Source organism: Eptatretus burgeri, chromosome 12 (assembly GCF_056783735.1).
Source record: "Eptatretus burgeri isolate ZD-2024b chromosome 12, Ebu_testis_v1, whole genome shotgun sequence".
Classification (NCBI taxonomy): domain Eukaryota; kingdom Metazoa; phylum Chordata; class Myxini; order Myxiniformes; family Myxinidae; genus Eptatretus; species Eptatretus burgeri.
Genome location: NC_140972.1, coordinates 68,308,141 through 68,327,789, shown reverse-complemented (window position 1 = coordinate 68,327,789; position 19,649 = coordinate 68,308,141). Strand labels below are relative to the sequence as shown.

At 42.4% G+C, this 19,649-nt stretch overlaps 1 protein-coding gene across 2 annotated transcripts; it reads right to left on the bottom strand.

The window, feature by feature from the left end:
* Nucleotides 1-1,014: 1,014 nt before the first annotated feature.
* Nucleotides 1,015-19,371, bottom strand: PWWP2B (PWWP domain containing 2B). Of its 2 annotated transcripts, none has more exons than XM_085848424.1 (4): nt 19,152-19,371; nt 6,331-6,575; nt 3,397-3,636; nt 1,015-3,288 (listed from the first exon to the last, which is right to left on the bottom strand). In XM_085848424.1, exons 1-4 carry the CDS (start codon nt 19,298-19,300, stop codon nt 2,078-2,080), a joined length of 1,845 nt encoding a protein of 614 aa, XP_085704550.1. In that variant the 5' UTR covers nt 19,301-19,371; the 3' UTR covers nt 1,015-2,077. The 2 variants fall into 2 exon arrangements, with proteins under 2 accessions (XP_085704550.1, XP_085704551.1); XM_085848425.1 differs by having other exon boundaries at nt 1,030-3,252; nt 19,152-19,363.
* Between the last annotated feature and the right edge of the window lie 278 nt (nt 19,372-19,649).

Here is a 19,649-nt window from a genome sequence, read left to right as displayed (position 1 = left end):
CTCAACAAACACCGGTCCAATCTAATTGAAACTTGCCAGGAATATTGCCGGGGACCCGCGGATGTGCTTTTTCAAGGTTTGATATTAATCGGACTAGCGGTTCCCAAGTTACGGCCATTTTATTGCTTTTTTCAGTGTTGGAAAGGTGTATATATCGCAGCTTAAGTGTCGTTCCACCTTATCATGCCATTTTTTCCCAAATATATCACAGAATAATGATAACAGCATATTATTAATAATAATAATAATAATTATAATAATAGCACAATAATTGGCAGTAATAAAAAAGAATAACGTGATACAATAACCAATGTCTTTCAACCAATAACGACCTATATATTGTCTGTCAACCAATAATGACCAATAACATCTGTCAACCAATGACAGGACACAGTGCTATGACATCGCTAATGACATCACAATTAATGTTTATTTATTTATTGTTTTTTTCACGATTGACGTCACAAATCTTCTTCTTCTTTGTTTGGTATGACGTCAGAATCGACGCTGGGGACCTGAGTATGTGCCTTTTCAAGGTTTGATATCGTTCTTCATCTGTTTCAGCTGTTTCCCAAGGTTTGAATTAATTGTTCAAATTATTAATTAATCCCAAGGTTTGAATTTTCCCAAGGGAAAGAGCTGTTTCCCAAGGGTTTGAAAGCTGTTTTTTCCCAAGGTTTGAATTAATTGTTGTGCTTGGTAGACATTTGTGAATACATTTTCAGAGAGAGGGGCGGGGAGAGAGGGGGGGAGAGAGGGGGGCGACAGAGAGGGGGCGAGAGAAAGAGGGGGCGAGAGAGGGGGCGAGAGAGGGGGTGAGAGAGGGGAGCGAGAGAGGGGGGCGAGAGAGGGGGCGAGAGAGGGGGGCGAGAGAGGGGGGCGAGAGAGGGGGCGAGAGAGGGGGCGAGAGAGGGGGGCGAGATGGGAGTTAGGGGGAGAGAGGGCGAGAGAGGGCGAGAGAGGGCGAGAGAGGGCGAGAGAGGGCGAGAGAGGGCGAGAGAGGGCGAGAGAGGGCGAGAGAGGGCGAGAGAGGGCGAGAGAGGGCGAGAGAGGGCGAGAGAGGGCGAGAGAGGGCGAGAGAGGGCGAGAGAGGGCGAGAGAGGGCGAGAGAGGGCGAGAGAGGGCGAGAGAGGGCGGGGCGTCAATTCTTCTTCTTCTTCGTTTGATATGACATCACAATTGACGCTGGGGACCTGAGTATGTTTCCCAGGTGTATCCCAAGTTATGGCCATTTATGATACGGTTGGTCCGATCTAATTGAAACAATGCCCCAATCCAGTCGTCGTTTACGAGAGCGAAGGAACAAAGCTGCACATACTGGCACGCACCTACGGGCCCGCACTAGTATATGGCAAGGAGGGAATAAGGGATGTTTTAGCATAATCCTAAAGGTTCAAAATTTCACTTTTTTGCATGGGAAATATGTCGATGGCCCAATATGAAAAGTGATCCAGTGCCACCTTGAACACACAACACCTTATCTATTTCTTAAAACGAATGAAAGTCCTGGTCACACATTGCAAAAGCATCTCCAAAATGTCCTCTTGAGTTTTTTTCATCAAAATCTGAACATAGGATTATGCATTGGTTGCTGCAGTATGTTTACACATTCATAAATTCCCTAGTCAGAAGAATCTCAGGCGAAAACCTGTGACGTCTTGATAACCATGAATCAGGTATGCACTATGCACCCATCCTTGGTGTGGATGTTGTCAAAGACCCTCATGTTGTGAAGATGCATCTCATTGTGCTGGTGTTTTTAACGCAATGCAAGTAAATAAATAATCTCCCATTAGCTTTTAACTTGTGAAAACTGATATTAAAACGAGTAGCCTTTTGTAAGATCGTTAAAAGTTTGATGCAATTTTGATTATTAGACAACCAAGAAAGAAGTGGCTGTATGAGGGAAATGTACAAATTATCAATATGGTGGCAAATTATACTGCCAACCAAATTCAGAACCACAGGGTGATGGAATTGCACCAAGATCATGTTGATGTCTCTAGGTCTGGTATAATGCTGATGTGCAACTGAGGCTCACTTACCCCCCAGAGCTTCAGATAAGATGGCAGACGTATCAGGTCTTGTACTGTGCCAACCACTCTTTCACCTCCGGCGTGAGGCGTTTTGTGGTGCGCGCCGCTTCAAGGACAGCTTGCCGATAACAACCTTTCCGTTTACGGTCGAGTCGCGTGCAGAATTGTTCCTGGAAGGGTGCCAGCTTGGCTAGTGAGACAGCCGACGTGGTGTGAGAACCGAACCATGAGACGAGAGCCTCACCGCTCTCCTGCTGGCCACCAGGCCCAAGCTCTGGGCTCAGGCCAAGCACACATGCGGGCCACCAAGGAAAACCATGTATCTTGGCCCAGACTACCTCACCAACATGCACCTTGCGTCCGTCCGGTGTATAACATTCTGTAATGGCAGTGTCCGCAGTGCGTACCCGAACGGTCAGCGGAGGAACAGCCCGATGCCGGCTATTCTCACGCTCACCATGCGACACCAACGGAGGCCCGTCGGGAGGAAAATCATCTGAAGAAATATCAGAAGAGTGCAACGGGGATTGAACAGATTCGTGGCAGCTCTCTGCAGAGTCATCTGAAGCATCTGACCTGCAAGTCCGTGGTGAGCCATCTTGGTCGCTACATTCCTTTTCCGTTGTACGCTTTATACGGAGATGAATTACTTTCCGAGTCTCAGATTCGTTACCATACGGGCTTTGGGGCTCAACATGCTCAAATTCATCCTCACGTGAAAGAGAATCTGCCACCTGCTCATTTACCAACTCTGCGGTGTACACAGCAACGGTGTCTCCATTTTTGGGTCCTCGTGGCCGAAGCCTGATTTTAGGCGTAATCTGTTGCTGCTGTTGACTCTGAGATGGCCTTGTGAGTCGCAACTTGGGAATAGAGGCTGGAGAATCTGGCATTGCGGGAACAGCAGGCCGCCAAGTTTGCTCATCCTCAATATGTCCAGGCTTGCCATTTTTTACTTGTCCATAACTCGACGAGACCTTCGATGGTATTTTTACAACTTCGCCCTTTCCTTGAGGTGTGTTGTATGAAATCTTTATTACAGGGCTCCTTTGAACCAGATCTGAGACCAGGCAATCGTGTTCAGCTTTGCTGTCTCTCCTTAAGCGCTTCGTACTTAAATCAGCATCTCCCACTCTGCGTTTCCGCAGCTTCTCATCGATGAGGCTGCAGGGAGCACTGTTTCTCCGTCCGGATTCGATTCGAGACTTTGCTCTACCTGCATGTGCATTCGATGTACAAAAAAAAACAAAAACTATTCACAATTATGAATCACATTGCAAAAAATAATAACCCAGCAACACAACACTTCAATGCGTAAGTGTAAATCATACTCACAAGTGTATTGTGCGCCCAAACTTACTGCCTCCGCCGTGGCTTTTGTCCGAGACGGCACTTTTGCACTTTTCACACAATACACGGCGAGGCCTCAGCGTGATGGAGCTGGCAATTAGTTTGCTGGGGTCGTTACGTGCCGTCCGTCGTTTCGCTCTCTTGATGCGACGAATCGGGGGCTGGGGCACCCTGAACTGCCCGTACGTTTGACGCAGGAGCAGTGGCGGAGGATAGGCACAGGTCTCTTGGGAGAGCGGAAGTTCTGGCCCTTGGTGGAAAGGCGTCACCATAAAAACACTTAAAGGAGTACAGGGTTGTAGTTATTTAAAGCAGATAAACTACTTACAAAAGTTATCCAGCACAAATCAAACATCTTTCGAAATGATTGCGCTTGTAAATGAATACATAATCTACAGCCAAAACCGACGGTGGAATTTAAAGTTAGATTGAACCACCGTGATGCTCGACCCGAGAGTGCACATGGTTAACAGACTTGTGCAGCCGGTTTGTGCCAAATAGGGTTTTTTTCTGCCCTGTCCGTGTTTCCCTTCTCGATAATAAACTCGAAAGATTAACAGCCATTTAACTCAGTGGGGAATAGACGGGTTGATGAGAACAGTTTTATACGATTAACAGAGGGAAAACATTAATGGCAAACAAATCTCTTGGAGTTGCACACTACGTTCATAACAAAATCAAAATGACTGGTTCCAAAAAAAAAAAAACAACAATTGCAGTGCAGGTTAGAAGCATCATATAAAGGAAACTGAAAATGGCTGTAATTATATGAAAACTGACAGCAAAACCAAAGAAACTTAGATAACTTATTGTAACCTTCAATATGAAACAAATAATGATAGGTATTGACAAATTTCATAGGTCATCCTCCATCCGCACTTGTGATCTTTCTGAGTCTCATTAACCCTCTCCTATCTCCCCATCCTCTACATGCAGGTTAATACGTTTCCTTCTCTGTACTCTTTCCTCCTGTTTCATTCATCCCCATGATGGGTCAACGTATATTCACACATCTCCTCCGTCATCTCTCAATGCAATGACTTCTAACCACCATCGCCTCAGTCTTCCATAACACCAACATGAACATTAACACACACATACAAACACTTCATTTTGTCTGTCTACAGATGGCAGTCTTTGATCGAGGAACTATACAATTTCAATCAAATGTTATATTTTGAACACAAACCTGCAGTTTAGAAGTACTTTGTCTCTGAATACGGCAAAATGTGCGGAATGTCGTTCTGATCGCGCATGTGCAGAGAAGAATGAGATTGTTTTTTTTTTTTTGTTTTTTTTTTACCCTGTCTGCCTGTCTGGCAGTCAGATAAAACTGAAAATCATTCCAAACAGGAAACTTGCTGTTTTAGGGATGTCATAAACAACACAAAGGCACGAAGAACTAGTTTAACGCGTTAAATAAGGTGGTGTGAAAGACGCTGCATCAATACAGTAAACTTCCGAAAATAATTGTTTCAACAACCTATAAATCCTTATTTTGTTTCAATTGAATTGAACACTGTTGAACACAAATCATTTTATTGGGACTTAAAAAAAAAAATTCCATTTTGCAGTAGTGTACTGTACTTGTGACACAATATTTTCACTGCCCCATGCCCGGGGGCAGCGTAACTGTGCGATTAAGCTTCAGCCAAATTTGGGTGCGTCTAGAGCTGTATGTTTAGTTTAAAAAACAAACAAATGAAAAGCAAGACTGTAGAAGACCCTTCCCATGTCCTTTTTCTCAAGACTGCGTGGGCTAAAGTATTCCATGAATTCTCGAGTTACCTCCACCACCGAAGGTGAAGGAGGTTACGTTTTCACCCATTTCTGTCTGTCTGTCTCTGTTTGTTTGTCTGTTTGTGTGCAGGATATCTCAAAAAGCTGTGGACGGATCCGGATGAAATTTTGTGGACAGGTTCGGTGTGTGACGAGGACAAACTGATTCTATTTTGGTGAAGATCCGGATCCGACTCCTAGAATTTTTTTCAGTGATTCCTCACCATTGAGAAAAAGGGCCAAAAACAATAATATAATACAATATCTCAAAAAGTTGTGGAGGGATTCAGATGAAACTTGATGGGCAGGTTAGGTGTGTGACAAGGAAGGGTTAATTCAATTTTGGTGAAGATCCAGAACCGGATCCGATAATATTTAAAGCGATTCTTCACCATTGAGAGATAGGGTCAAAAATGATATAGGACTGTATAGCATGATATTTCAAAAATATGTTGGGCCCAAGATGTTCTCCTGGATCAGGCATTACGTGGCAGAGGTATGCACTCTACCGAGTGCCCTTCTAGTTAAATTCTACTTTGAACCATTCTGTCAGCAAAAAATTTTCATGAAGGTCACTGGCAAATCTAAACTTCCACAAAAAGTCACGAAAATATCGAGCCGTGCACAAGCAGGGCTAAAACAGATACAACTATAAGAGCACTCGGTAGAGTGCATACCTCCCCCATGCAACACCTGATCCAAATCTAATCAGTTCGTCCTTGTCACACACCGAACCTGTCCACAAAATTTCATCCAGATCCGTCCACAACTTTTTGAGATATCTTGTACACAAACAAACAGACAGAAAGGGGTGAAAACATAACCTCCTTCACTTTCGGTCGCGGCGGTAAAAATTAAGTCATTCTCGTGTCCAGATCCGGATTCGGACCTTCACCAATATCGAATCAATTCGTCCTTGCCACACACCAAACCTGTCCACCAATTTTCATTAGAATCCATCCACAACTTTTTGAAATATCCTGCACACAAACAAACAGACAAACAAACAGACAGAAGGGGTGAAAACATAGCCTCCTTCACCTTCGGCGGCAGAGGTAATGAACGAGACATCTCTTAATTTACAAAAAGCATGGCTCACTTAATGAACTAAATAATAATCACTGGATTTTGTTTTTTAACAGCTGTAGAGCTGGCCCTTTCATACCAGCGGCATTAGGGCAAGCAGGCAAGGCTACAGGCAAGGCCGGGGATTGCAATGTCCTTTCTGCGAACTCCACAACAGATGCCTGTGGTGGGGTACAAGGCTGTAGTTCTAAAGAGTTGTCGGAGGGTGGAGGCAGAGAGGGTGTTGCAGCAGCAGGAACCGCCACAGAGTTCCAAGCATCCCAGAAGGGTGGGTGATGATTGCTTTTAGGGCTCGTCAAATCGACAACACTGCAAGCCCCAAACCTGCAAAACGAAGGTACAAGTCAGGCAGGAAACCAAATACAACTCAACGAAATGCAGTGCTGGGTATTCAACAAGTTAACAGGACATCAAAATGCATTGTACTTTGAATAAGTCAGGAAGAAAAAGAGCAATCCAATGATTTCAACTGACTATGATCAACGGTGCATCGTCACTGCTAATGAGTATGGGGGCACCAATGATGCAATGCCCCCAATACCTGTTCACTTGTTCTCATTTCGCTGACCTCGAAAGGATGACAGTCTGAGTCAACCCCACCTGGTGTTAATTCAGCGGTGACAGGGCTTGAACTCAGGACCCTAAGATCCCAAGCCAGCCATCACCAGGCTTCAATGCAATGATATGTATATATATATATATATATATATATATATATATATATATATATATATATATATACATATATACATATACATATATACATTATATTGTTGCGAATTCGCACCCGCCGGCGTGCGAACGGCCACGTAACTTGAATCGCGGCACGTCGCCCACCGGATGGACAATTCTGTCGTGACCCTCGCGGACCAACGCCGGGAGCTAGTCACGGGTGGGCCTTTCGACCTCACCACAATCGTGCCAATCAGCCACCCGCGTAGGATAGGGTTGTTCGCCAAAGTCGACCTCCTAAGTACCCCCGCAGATGGTAAACCCGGCGATCGTACCTCGACACAGGTCGACTCCGGACACGAGCCGCTTGGGCGGCCCGTTCTGTACTAGCATGATAACCGAGCGGTGTTAACGTCGACCTGGACGGTTCAGATTAATTACCGGGATGTTGCACCCACTACAAACCCCTTACGTGAAGCAGGATGGAGAGTCAAACAAAGGAAAGGACGCAGCGAAACGGGGAACAAATTCACACAAGCACGTTTAATTCACACAGACCAGCAGGAAAGGCATGTATTTACAGTCACAATAATCACAATGCACAATAATCAGCGAAAGCAAGAGTTAAAACCGAATACACGCACACACGGCAACACTTAAACAGTTCTACTTGTCGGACAGGCGCCACCCACAGTCATTTACACAAACCCAAAGAAAAGAAAGAAAGGAAGTCGCGACTTCCCTTTTGTGGCTGGTGAGTCCCTCTCCCACGACCGTCAGCGTGGTCGCGCCTGGGCCCGACCTCTCTCGCGGCGGCGGACCCTCTCCGGCCCTCCCCGTCCAGACGCGCAGGTCCACCTCACAACTGGCACTGCCGCGTCTCCCGTCCGTGCCTTCGTGACAGGGCCGTTCGCCAAGCCGCGGGTGCAGGACCTCTTCCCTCGAAAACCAGACACTTGTACCAACTCGACCAACCCTCGCCCAAAAAAAACCACCCCAAGGTCCGTCCTGTCCACCTTTTGTAGCGCGGGGCTCCGCCCTTCGCTCCGCCCCGTTTTCGGCTCCACTTTCCTTCGAGAAGGTTCCCGAAAAGGGGCGTGCTCTCTCATTCCCCCCTCCCCGTGCTGTGCGGGGGGCGAGGAAAGTCAGTCTTGGCTCGGGGCCAGGGAATTATTCCTCCAAAAAAGAGGCCCCCACCTTTTCTCACCTTTGACCCCCAGCTCGGATCGCGAAGAACTCAAACGGGAGAAACAGGCGGGAAAACCCGCACATCCTCGCAGTTCCTTCCTTGGCGCCTTTGTTTGCCGTTCGGAAGCGGATGTAGTGGCGAAGATGTGGTAGCATAGATGGTGGAGGTGGCGTGGTTGTGGTGTGGTTGGCGCTGTGATGGGGATGGCGTGGTTGTTGAGATGCTGTTTGTTTGAAATAAAAGATAGAACAGAAAAATGGCTAACTGGAGGATCGCAGCCCGAATGGATCACATAAATTCCCTCTATACAACGGGTTTGGGCTAACTACACATGTACCTATGGAGATATCTCACTTGAGGGCCCTTTGTAGTGTAATGCAAATTTCCACAGCCGTAACTATATATATATATATATATATATATATATATATATATATATATATATATATATATATATATATATATATATATATATATATATATATATATATATATATATATATATCTTACAGAATTTATATCTATTACTATATGGATCAAGTTCAGTGGTGAGCATGTATTATGTTAAGTCACAAAGTGAAACTAATATCATAACCGATAAACAAGAAAATTATGTTATTTAACTTTTATGGCAAGCAACTAGAAATTTGAACGGTCCACAGACTTGCATGATGCTCAATCTGCTGAGCTGGTTCAGTGCCAGCCTGGGCATTGCCTTAGAGTGCACAGTTATTTAAAATGCATCTGAAACCTTTCCACTCGCTCAACTCGTTATCACCATGTTAAAATGGGATATTGTAATCGGTTCTGTCTGTCTGTCTGTCACACGACTTCGTCCAAAACGGTTGTGCAGAAATTCACCAAACTTGGTAGTTATGATTAACACATGACAAGAAAGTACGACAGCAGTATCATTTTTGGCCCCGCTACATTTTTGGCCCCGCTACATTTTTGGCCCCACTCCAATCGCCAAGGAGACTGCTTAAGCAGCACCAAAGCTCTGCACAGAGTATGGTCCCAATCTCCGCCTCCTCCCAGAGGCAATGGGTCGCCATTCCGACACAGTATACCAGCAAGCTGGGACACATTTTGCTGACCTCAGAAGGATGACAGGCAGAGTCAACCACACCTGGTATTAATTCAACAACCGAATGGGATTTGAACTCAGGATTCTATGATCCCAAGACCACCACCCTAACCATTAAGCAAACACCAGGCATAGTCGCTCATCATTCATTTTAAAATGACAGGATGCTGTGCCGTTTGATGCACCAATCGATTAGAGAAGGGATTTAAAATGTATCGATTCACGGGTTCCGTACAAAGTTCCACATGGAAAAAAAGTACACGAAAAAGGAGAACCACAAAGGCTTACCTTTAAATATAGTTCTTAAAATGTGGAATTCAAGTGAAAAAATTAGCGAATTTCATTTCCCACAGAGCACACAAAATGTCAGTCAATGCCTTGCTATAACCAACATGGTGGAATTTGGAACATGACGTTTGATTCAAGGTTGTAAGTTTTATAGGTAGATTAATGGATTTATATTGATCTTTGATGAAGAAAGCAGATCGCACAAAAAGGTGACAAAAATAAACTGCGTTCGTAATTGCCGGAAAAGAAAAGCAGCTTCAATCCTGTTGGTTAATTATTTTTGTTGCGCTCAATGAAGTTCCACTTTCTATACATTCCTTCATCTTTTCTTCACTCCATATATAATTGAACGAACAGTAATATATATATATATATATATATATATATATATATATATATATATATATATATATATATATATATATATATATATAAAAGTGGTTTAATGTTTTGCTTAAATAAACTTAGGTATAAAAATTGCCAATTTGTTTAAATTTTCAGACTCAACTCCAGATTTTGACACTTATTTAGTCCACGAGATCCAGTTCTCAAATCTGATGTAATATGTCCATTATATACTTTGATTAGTCCGTGAGAGTAGATTGTGCTTCCAAGGCAAGGCATGTTTGAATCGGCCGAATCAATGTGGCGGTTTAGACCACTGTGAGGAGAACTTGGGCGAACCAAGGATAAGCCTTTCATGGAGGTAAGCCGTTAATTATCTCCAAAAGGGATGTTTTAATTAACCCAAACACCCAAATTTCATTCATGCATGACATTGGAGTTCTCTTAGTATGCAAGCAAAGTTTCAGGCCACTACGTTTCATGGTTTGCGGGTTATGGAGGACACACACACACACACACACACACACACACACACACACACACACACACACACACACAAACACACACGTAACAGGGGTTCATTATATTTACGGGAGAGATTAAGGCAGCAGTCTGATGCCTATAGACGGCTCAAATAAATGGACGAGTCAGAAGAACATGTTGCACACTTGGAACACGATTGCCCGTTGGGTGGAAACTCTACTCTGGTATTAATAATCATGAAGATGATAACATGAACCCCCCCCCCCCCAACTCCTCCTCGGCGGCTTCCGTAGGGAGCGGTGCTTAGAGTAGCAATTCTGCTTACAAGGGCAGAATTGGTTACAAGTGGGCAAGGAACTGCTTACAGACATATTGCCTACAAACTAACATGCATCATATTGCTTACATGCATGGAATGCAAATATGGAATTGCTTACAGACAAGCATGCACCGAATTACTTACAAACACGTAACCAATTGTTTACAAGGACAGGAATACTTACAAGCATGCACAGAATCGTTTTCAAGAAAGGAATTACTTACAGGCAACCACGCTCAGAATTGCTTACAAGAATGGGATTACTTACAAGCGAGAACACACACACACACACAATTTCTTTAAAACGTGCACACAACGGATTTCAAGCGAGCGTGCATGGAATTGCTTACATGCAAGCTCAGACCAGTTTACAAGTACGGTACACAGAATTGTCCACAAACAAACATGCACGCAACTGCTTACAAACAATTTATATATAATGAAGCATGTATTATCATCAACTCCTCTGAGAGGATGCAACCTTGGAAGCTGAAACTTTCAGGGATTAATGAGGGCACCCAGAAGTTGTGTATGAGAAAGTTTTGTTTGATGAAGAAGAAAAAATTCCATCCATCTTGGCATTTAATTTTTCTTCCTTTGGGGGAATGTAGGTGCAATTATCAGACATGTATAACCACAATGTATGATTATACATACAGTATGCACGTAAGCAGTAGGCCTACACATTTTTTTTGCTTCATATACGTAACCTGGGTTAATTTCAACTTTTGGAGAAATAGAGGCAGCGATTTGTTGCCTATACACCATCCAAACAAATGAATGTGACAAAAGAACATGCTTGGCATACAATCACCCATAGGGTGGCTACTCTACTATGGTATTAATCGTAAAGATAATAATATGACCCCCCCCCCCTGGTGGCTTCTGTAAGGAGCGGTGCTCCAAATAGCACCAATGCTTACTAATGAAGAATTGCTTACAAGGGGGCAAGGAATTGCTTCGACATATTGCCTATACAAACATGTACAGTTGCTTACATGCATGGGAATGCAAAAAAGGAATTGCTTACAAACAAGCATGCATGCATACAATTATTGACAAAAACGTAATTTTTTTTACAAGTGAGCAAGGAAGGAATTGCTTCAAACATGCATTGCTTAACGAACAAGCATGGAATTGCTTACAAACAAGGAATTGCTTACAAGCAAGGAGGGAATTGCTTCAAACACGCATTGCTTAGCAAACAAGAATGGAATTGCTTACAAACAAGGAATTGCTTCAAACATGTATTGCTTAATGAACAAGCATGGATTGCTTACAAGCAAGCAAACATGGAATTGCTTACAAGCAAGCAGGGAATTGCTTACAAGCAAGCAAGCAATTGCTAACAAACAAGCATGCAATTGCTTACAAACACGCATTACATTAAAAACAAAAATTGCACAAAATGCTTGCAAAGTACAAAATTCCTTGCAAAGCATGGAATTGCTTGCAAACACATTGCAAACTAGAACGGGCACTCAGTGGAGCGCATACCTTTGCCAACGCTACATTTCCCCCCCCCCCCACCCCAGAAACCGTTGATTGTGAGGGTATTTAATCCCATACCACATCTGCCATCTCATATGTGTTATGATGGCTTAAGAACATTAAATTTCCTTACTATTTGACACTGATTCACGTACATTGTACAATTTCTGTATGAACTCCCTGACCTTTTTGGGTGTCGGTGTCAAGTCAATCTGACGACAACTGGTCACATTATAAGAAATAAGTTCAGTGACACCCCCCCCACCCCCAATGCTTTAAACTCACCAACAAAGTCACTGTCAAATATTACACATCACAGGATAGGGAATTGAATTCTAAACATTTTGAATCTACTTACATGCAAATTGTATAAGAATTGACCGCGTTATGAAAATAAAGGTCGTTGACCCCCCCGACCTTTGACCCAAACCGCTAACAAAGGTAATGACGTCATTGTGTCATATCGTATATCACAAGATTGGGCATTGAATTCACAACATTTTGGCATTGGTTGCATGCAAATTGGATAAAAAAAATCGACCGCACTATGGCAAAATGACGATTTTGACCTTTTCATGACCTCGACCTTGACCTTTGTACTCTTAATTTTGTAATTGGTATTAGAGTGTGGGGAACAGAACAGTCAACATTTTGGTGTTGGTTTCATGCAAATCGGATAAGAATTGACCGTGTTATGACTAAAACCGCACATTTTGCAATGTCGTGACCCCCCCCCCCGACCTTTGACTCCCAACCGCTAATAAGGGTTATAACGTCATTGTGTCATGTCACATATCACAAGATTGGGCATTGAATTCTGAACATTTTGGCATTAGTTGCATGCAAATTGGATACAAATTGACCGCGCTATGGTAAAAAGACGATTTTGACCTTTTCATGACCTTGACCTTTGACCCGATCACTCCCAAAATCTAATCAAATGGTCCTCGGATAATAACCAATCATCCCACCAAATTTGCTGCGAATCAGTTCAATACTTTTGGAGTTATGCGAATAACAAACAAACAAAAAAACACACATATTCACAAATAAATAAAAAAAATACACAGCGATCAAAACATAACCTTCGCAACAAAGTTTGCGAAGGTAACAATGAATGCACATATTGCTTATAAAAATAAAGCACAAAGATGCCTTGCAAAGCATGGAATTACTTGCAAACAAGCAAGCACAAATTGCTTACAAACACATATTGCAAACAAAGAATGCACAAAAATTCCTTACAAGCAACGATTGCATACAAAGCATGAAGCTGCGTATCATCATGGAATTCCTTACAAAGCACAGAAATGCTTACAAACAAGCAAGCACAAATTGATTAAAAGAAAACATCTGCAAATGCAAAGCCCATCTGCACATGACTTTTGATCAAGACTTCATTTTCTGTATATTAAATAAGGACAACAGCTAAAAAAAAATAAAAACTTGACGATCTGAGGTAGCCATGACCTTTTCACCTCAAAAGTAATAAGCTTCAGTGACCCAACATGCAAACTATGCTCAAATTTCAAGTCAATCGGATGAAAATTGACGATTTTGTGCAACTTGACCTTTGACTTTTTGAACTTAAATAAATAAATAAATACAGTAAAATAAAACAAAATATTTAAATATCACCTTGTACCTTTTGATTGGTGAACCAATTCAGTGACCCAACAAGTAAAATTTTGTTTCTTCCCAAAAAAACAAAACAAAAACATTTTGTTTCTTCCCTTCCAGTGCCAAACTCTGGAACTCTTTACCTTCTCACATCTTCCCAAACACTTATGACCTTCCCCTTTTCAAAACGCAGATTTTTTTTTTACTTCCTCAAGAACTCTTCGACTATTCTCTTTCCTTACTTTTCTATCAATGCATTTCTTTTATTTAAGGCTTGGCCTCGATGACGACTATTTAGTCCGTGGCTGAAGCCTTCAAAATAAAAATCTTAAAATATCAGAGCAATCGGATGAAAATTGATTTTATTTGACACTGACCTTTGACCTTTTAACCAAATTATTAATTTGACTTCTTCATATTCTCATAATAAAGCTTTGTTTATAATTTGATGACAAAGCCTCAAATTATTTTTAAAAAATTACAAAGACACACACACACACACACACACACACACACACACACACACACACACACACACACACACACACACACCTACACACACCTGTTTCCCTCCGTACAAGGGGGGGGGGGGAAACGGATGAAATTTCATAAAAAGCACGGACTTGCTCACAAATCATGAACTGCATACAAAGCACAGAATTACTTCCAGATTATACTATTGCTTGCAGATCACAGAATTGGCTACAGCGCAATTGCTTACAAATCACAGAATTGGCCACAAGGCATGCAATTGCTTACAAATCACAGAAATGAATACAAAACAAGCAATTGCTTACAAATCAGAGTTGCTCACAAAAACACGGAATTGCCGACAAAGCACATAATTAGTTGCAAAACACCAAATTGCTTACAAAGTACAGAATGATTACAAGCACGTATGACAAAGCAAAAAAGGAAGTGCTTACAAAGAGCAAAATTGCTGCCAAAGAATGGGATTGGTTACAAAGCATGAGAATGGATACAAGCAGATTGCTTACAAAGCACTAAATTGTTTACATGGCACAAAATTGCTTCCAAAGAACGGGATTGATTACAAAGCACAGTTACAAAAAAAAACAACAACGTGGAATTGCTTACAATGCATGAAATCGGTTCAAAGCAGAGATTGGTTACAAGCATGTATGGCATTCAAAGCACACACTGAATTGCTTTGAAAGCACAGGATTGCTTAGACCACATATAGCTTTAAAAAGCACAACTGCTTACAAAGCACAGGATTGCTTACAAAGAACGTAATTGCCTACAATCATGGAATTGCCTTACTAGCACAGAATTGCCTTACAAGCACGTTATACCGACAAGCATGGAATTGCTTGCAGACACGGAATATTGCCTTACAAGCACGGAATACCTTACAAGCACGGAATTGCCTTACAAGCAAGTTATTACTGACAAGCATGGAATTTCCTTATATGCACGTTATTGCCAACAAGCACAGAATTGCCTACAAAGCATGTATTGCTTTAAAAAGCAAAACTGCTTACAAAGCACAGAATTGCCTTACAAGCATGTTATTGCTCACAAGCACGGAATATTGCCGAATAAGTACAGAATTGCCTTACACGCACGTTATTGCCGACAAGCATGGAATTGCCTTGCAAGCATGTTATTACCGACAAGCACGTAATTGCTTACAAACACGGAATATTGCCTTACAAGCACAGAAATTGCCTTATATGCACGTTATAACCAACAAGCACAGAATTGCCTTACAAGCACGGAATTGCCTTACAAGCACGGAATTGCTTTACAAGCACAGGAATACCTTACAAACACAGAAATACCTCACAAGCACAGAATTGCCTTACAAGCACGTTATTACTGACAAGCATGGAATTGCCTTATATGCACGTTATTGCTTACAAGCACGTTATTACCAACAAGCACAGAATTGCCTTACAAAGCACTATTGGTTTAAAAAAGCAAACCTGCTTACAAATCCCAGGATTGCTTACAAAGCACTAATTGCCTTACTAGCACAGAATTACAAACAAGCACAGAATTGCCTTACAAGCACGGAATATTGCGTTACAAGCACAGAATCGCTTTACAAGCACAGGAATACCTTGCAAGCACGGAATTGCCTTACAAGCACAGAAACACCTTACAAGTACGTTATTAGACAAGCACGGAATTGCCTTATATGCACGGTATTGCTTACAAGCATGTTATTACCAAGCACAGAATTGCCTTACAAGCATGGAATATTGCCATACAAGTACAGAATTGCTTTACAAGCACGTTATTACCGACAATCACAGAAATGCCTTATAAGCACGTTATTGCTCACAAGCAAGTTATTACCGACAAGCACAGAATTGCCTTACAAACGTTATTGCTTACAAGCACGGAATATTGCCTTACAAGCATATTACAGACAAGCACAGAAATGCCTTATAAGCACGCTATTGCCTTACAAGCACGGAATATTGCCAACAATGCACGTTATTGCTTACAAGCATGGAATATTGCCTAATAAGCACAGAAATACCTGACAAGCACGTTATTACTGACAAACACGGAATTGCCTTATATGCACGTTATTACCGACAAGCACAGAATTGCTTTCCAAGCACGGAGTGCCTTACAAGTACAGAATTGCCTTAGAAGCACGTAATTGCCGACAAGTATGGAATTGCTTTACAAGCAGGGAATATTGCCGTATAGGTACAGAATTGCTTTACAAGCACATTATTGCCTTACAAGCACAGAAATGCCTTATAAGCACGTTATTGCTTACAAGCACGGAATATTGCCTTACAAGTACAGAATTGCCTTACAAGCACGTTATTACCAACAAGCACAGAATTGCCGAACAAGCACAGAATTGCCTTACAAGCACGTTATTACCAACAAGCACAGAATTGCCGAACAAGCACAGAATTGCCTTACAAGCATGTTATTGCTTTACAAGCACGTTATTGCCTTAAAAGCATAAAATTGCCTTACAAGCACAGGAATACCTTACAAGCACGGAATTGCCTTATATGCACGTTATTGCTTACAAACAGGTTATTACCAAGCACAGAATTGCCTTACAAGCATGTTATTACCGACAGGCATAGAATTGCCGAACAAGCACGTTATTGCATTACAAGGACAGAAATGCCTTATAAGCACGTTATTGCTTTCAAGCATGGAATATTGCCTTATAAGCACAGAAATACCTGACAAGCACGTTATTGCCTTATATGCACGTCATTGCTCACAAGCACAGAATTGCCTTACAAACATGTTATTGCTTACAAGCACAGAATATTGCCTTACTAGCATATTACAGACAAGCACAGAAATGCCTTATAAGCACGTTATTGCTTACATTTTGAGAATATTGCCTTACAAGCACGTTATTACTGACAAGCACAGAAATGCCTTACAAGCATGGAATTGCCTTATAAGCATATTACAGACAAGCACAGAAATGCCTTATAAGCACGTTATTGCTTACATTTTGAGAATATTGCCTTGCAAGTACGGAATATTGCGTAATAAGTACAGAATTGCCTTACAAGCCTGTAATATAGCCTTACAAGCACAGAATTGCTGTACAAGCACGTTATTGCCGACAAGCACTGAATTTCTTTACAAGCACGTTATTGCCAACAATCAGAGGAATACCTTACAAGCACGGATTTGCCTACCAAGCACATAAATACCTTACAAGCAGAGAATTGCCTTACCAGCACAGACATACCTTTCAGGCACGTTATTACTGACAAGCACAGAATTGCTTATATGCACGTTATTACCAACAAGCAGAGAATTGCCTTACAAGCATGTTATTACTGACAGGCACATAATTGCCTTACAAGCACGTTATTACCGACAAGCACGTAATATTGCCATACAAGTACAGAATTGCTTTACAAGCACATTATTGCTTACAAGCATGCAATATTGCCTTATAAGCACAGAAATACCTGACAAGCATGTTATTACTGACAAGCACGGAATTACCTTATATGCACGTTATTGCTTACAAGCACGTTATTACCGACAAGCACAGAATTACCTTACAAGCACAGAATATTGCCTTATAAGTACAGAATTGCCAAAGAAGCACGTTATTGCCGACAAGCATGGAATTGCCTTATAAGCACGGAATTGCCTTACAAGCACAGAAATGGCTTTCAGCACGTGATTGCTTACAAGTATGGAATATTGCCTTACAAGTACAGAATTGCCTTTCATTCACGTTATTGCCGACAAGCATGGAATTGCCTTACAAGCACGGAATTGCCATCCAAGCACGTTATTGCCTTACAGGCTCATTATTGCCTTAAAAGCACGTTATTGCCTGACAAGCACGTTATTGCCTTACAAGCACTGAATTGCCTTCAAGCACATTATTGCCTTACAAGCACATTATTGCCTTACAAGCACGTCATTTCCTTACAAGCACTGAATTGCCTTCAAGCACATTATTGCCTTACAAGCACGTTATTGCCTTACAAGCACTGAATTGCCTTAAAAGCACGTTATTGCCTTACAAGCACGTCATTTCCTTACAAGCACGGAATTGCCTTACAAGCACTGAATTGCCTTCAAGCACATTATTGCCTTACAAGCACGGAATTGCCTTACAAGCACGTCATTTCCTTACAAGCACTGAATTGCCTTCAAGCACATTATTGCCTTACAAGCACGGAATTGCCTTACAAGAACGTTATTGCCTGACAAGCACGTTATTGCCTGACAAGGGTTAATGGAAGGAAACGTGTGTGTGTGTGTGTGTGTGTGTGTGTGTGTGTGTGTGTGTGTGTGTGTGTGTGTGTGTGTGTGTGTGTGTGTGTGTGTGTGTGTGTGTGTGTGTGTGTGTGTGTGTGTGTGTGTGTGTGTGTGTGCAAAATTGTATCCGCACTTCCAGTGATAAAAACTTGTAAGTCCGTACGTACCATGAACGGGTAAAATCAAAGCAACAATTAGCAGAGACGAGTCGGTCCACGGATCAATTGGTTTGTGCACAAAACTCAAACTTTGAAAGGATAAAAAAATGTTTCGGCAAATTCGAAAAATTTCTTTCAATTCAAGTCTCTTCGAAAGCAGCGAGTGAACACGGATTGAGAACTTTATCAGCGTCCAAGTGATGGCAATTGGTGTAATTTACGTAAACACCACGGCAAAGTTACAGTGCCTCTCACACCGATTACATCGTCATGTTTTACAAACCGATGAATGTCAAACAGTCAGAATGTATCATTGTGAGATATCCACGAGTGCTCATGGCCTAGTGTCCATAAACTTGAAGCAATTGCAACAACATAGTCCTCGACTAGTTTGCAGGAGAGGGAAGGGGCGCCCGGAGGTCCGGCACGGAACCAGCCGAGCGCCGCGGTGCGGAGCGACGCGCCGAGGGCCGTGTCCACAACTTCGGGCCAAACTCACTTCTTCGCCGCATCCAGAAGAACACCCGAAAAGCTTCGCTCACCGAACGCCAGAGAAACCACGAGCGCATCGCCAGCGACCATGCCCACGGTGACGGGCAAGCAGGAACCCACTAAATGAGGACCGAGGCCGCCCTCAGCCTGCGCCATTTTGCGGCCCACGGGCCGACATGAGCCGCGGGCTCACTCAGGGAGCGCAGTGCGCACGCGCGCCGTCTCGAGAGGCCATGGCCTGCAGCGCCACCTGGTGGTCACGTGATCGATTGCATGTTCGCTGGCGCCGCAGAGGCCAGAGCAGCTTTCTTTTGTGAGCTGATTGACTATTAGTGTATTAGACAGTAGAAAAATCGTGCAAATCGTGATACAAGCATCAAATTTGGCATTTCTGTTCTGCAGGGCTTTCTGATCAAATCTGCCCGATTGGCCATTTGAAAATCCAAATTTTGAAAAATTTAAATAAAATAAAAAAACTTCAAAAAAATATTGAAATCACAGCTGG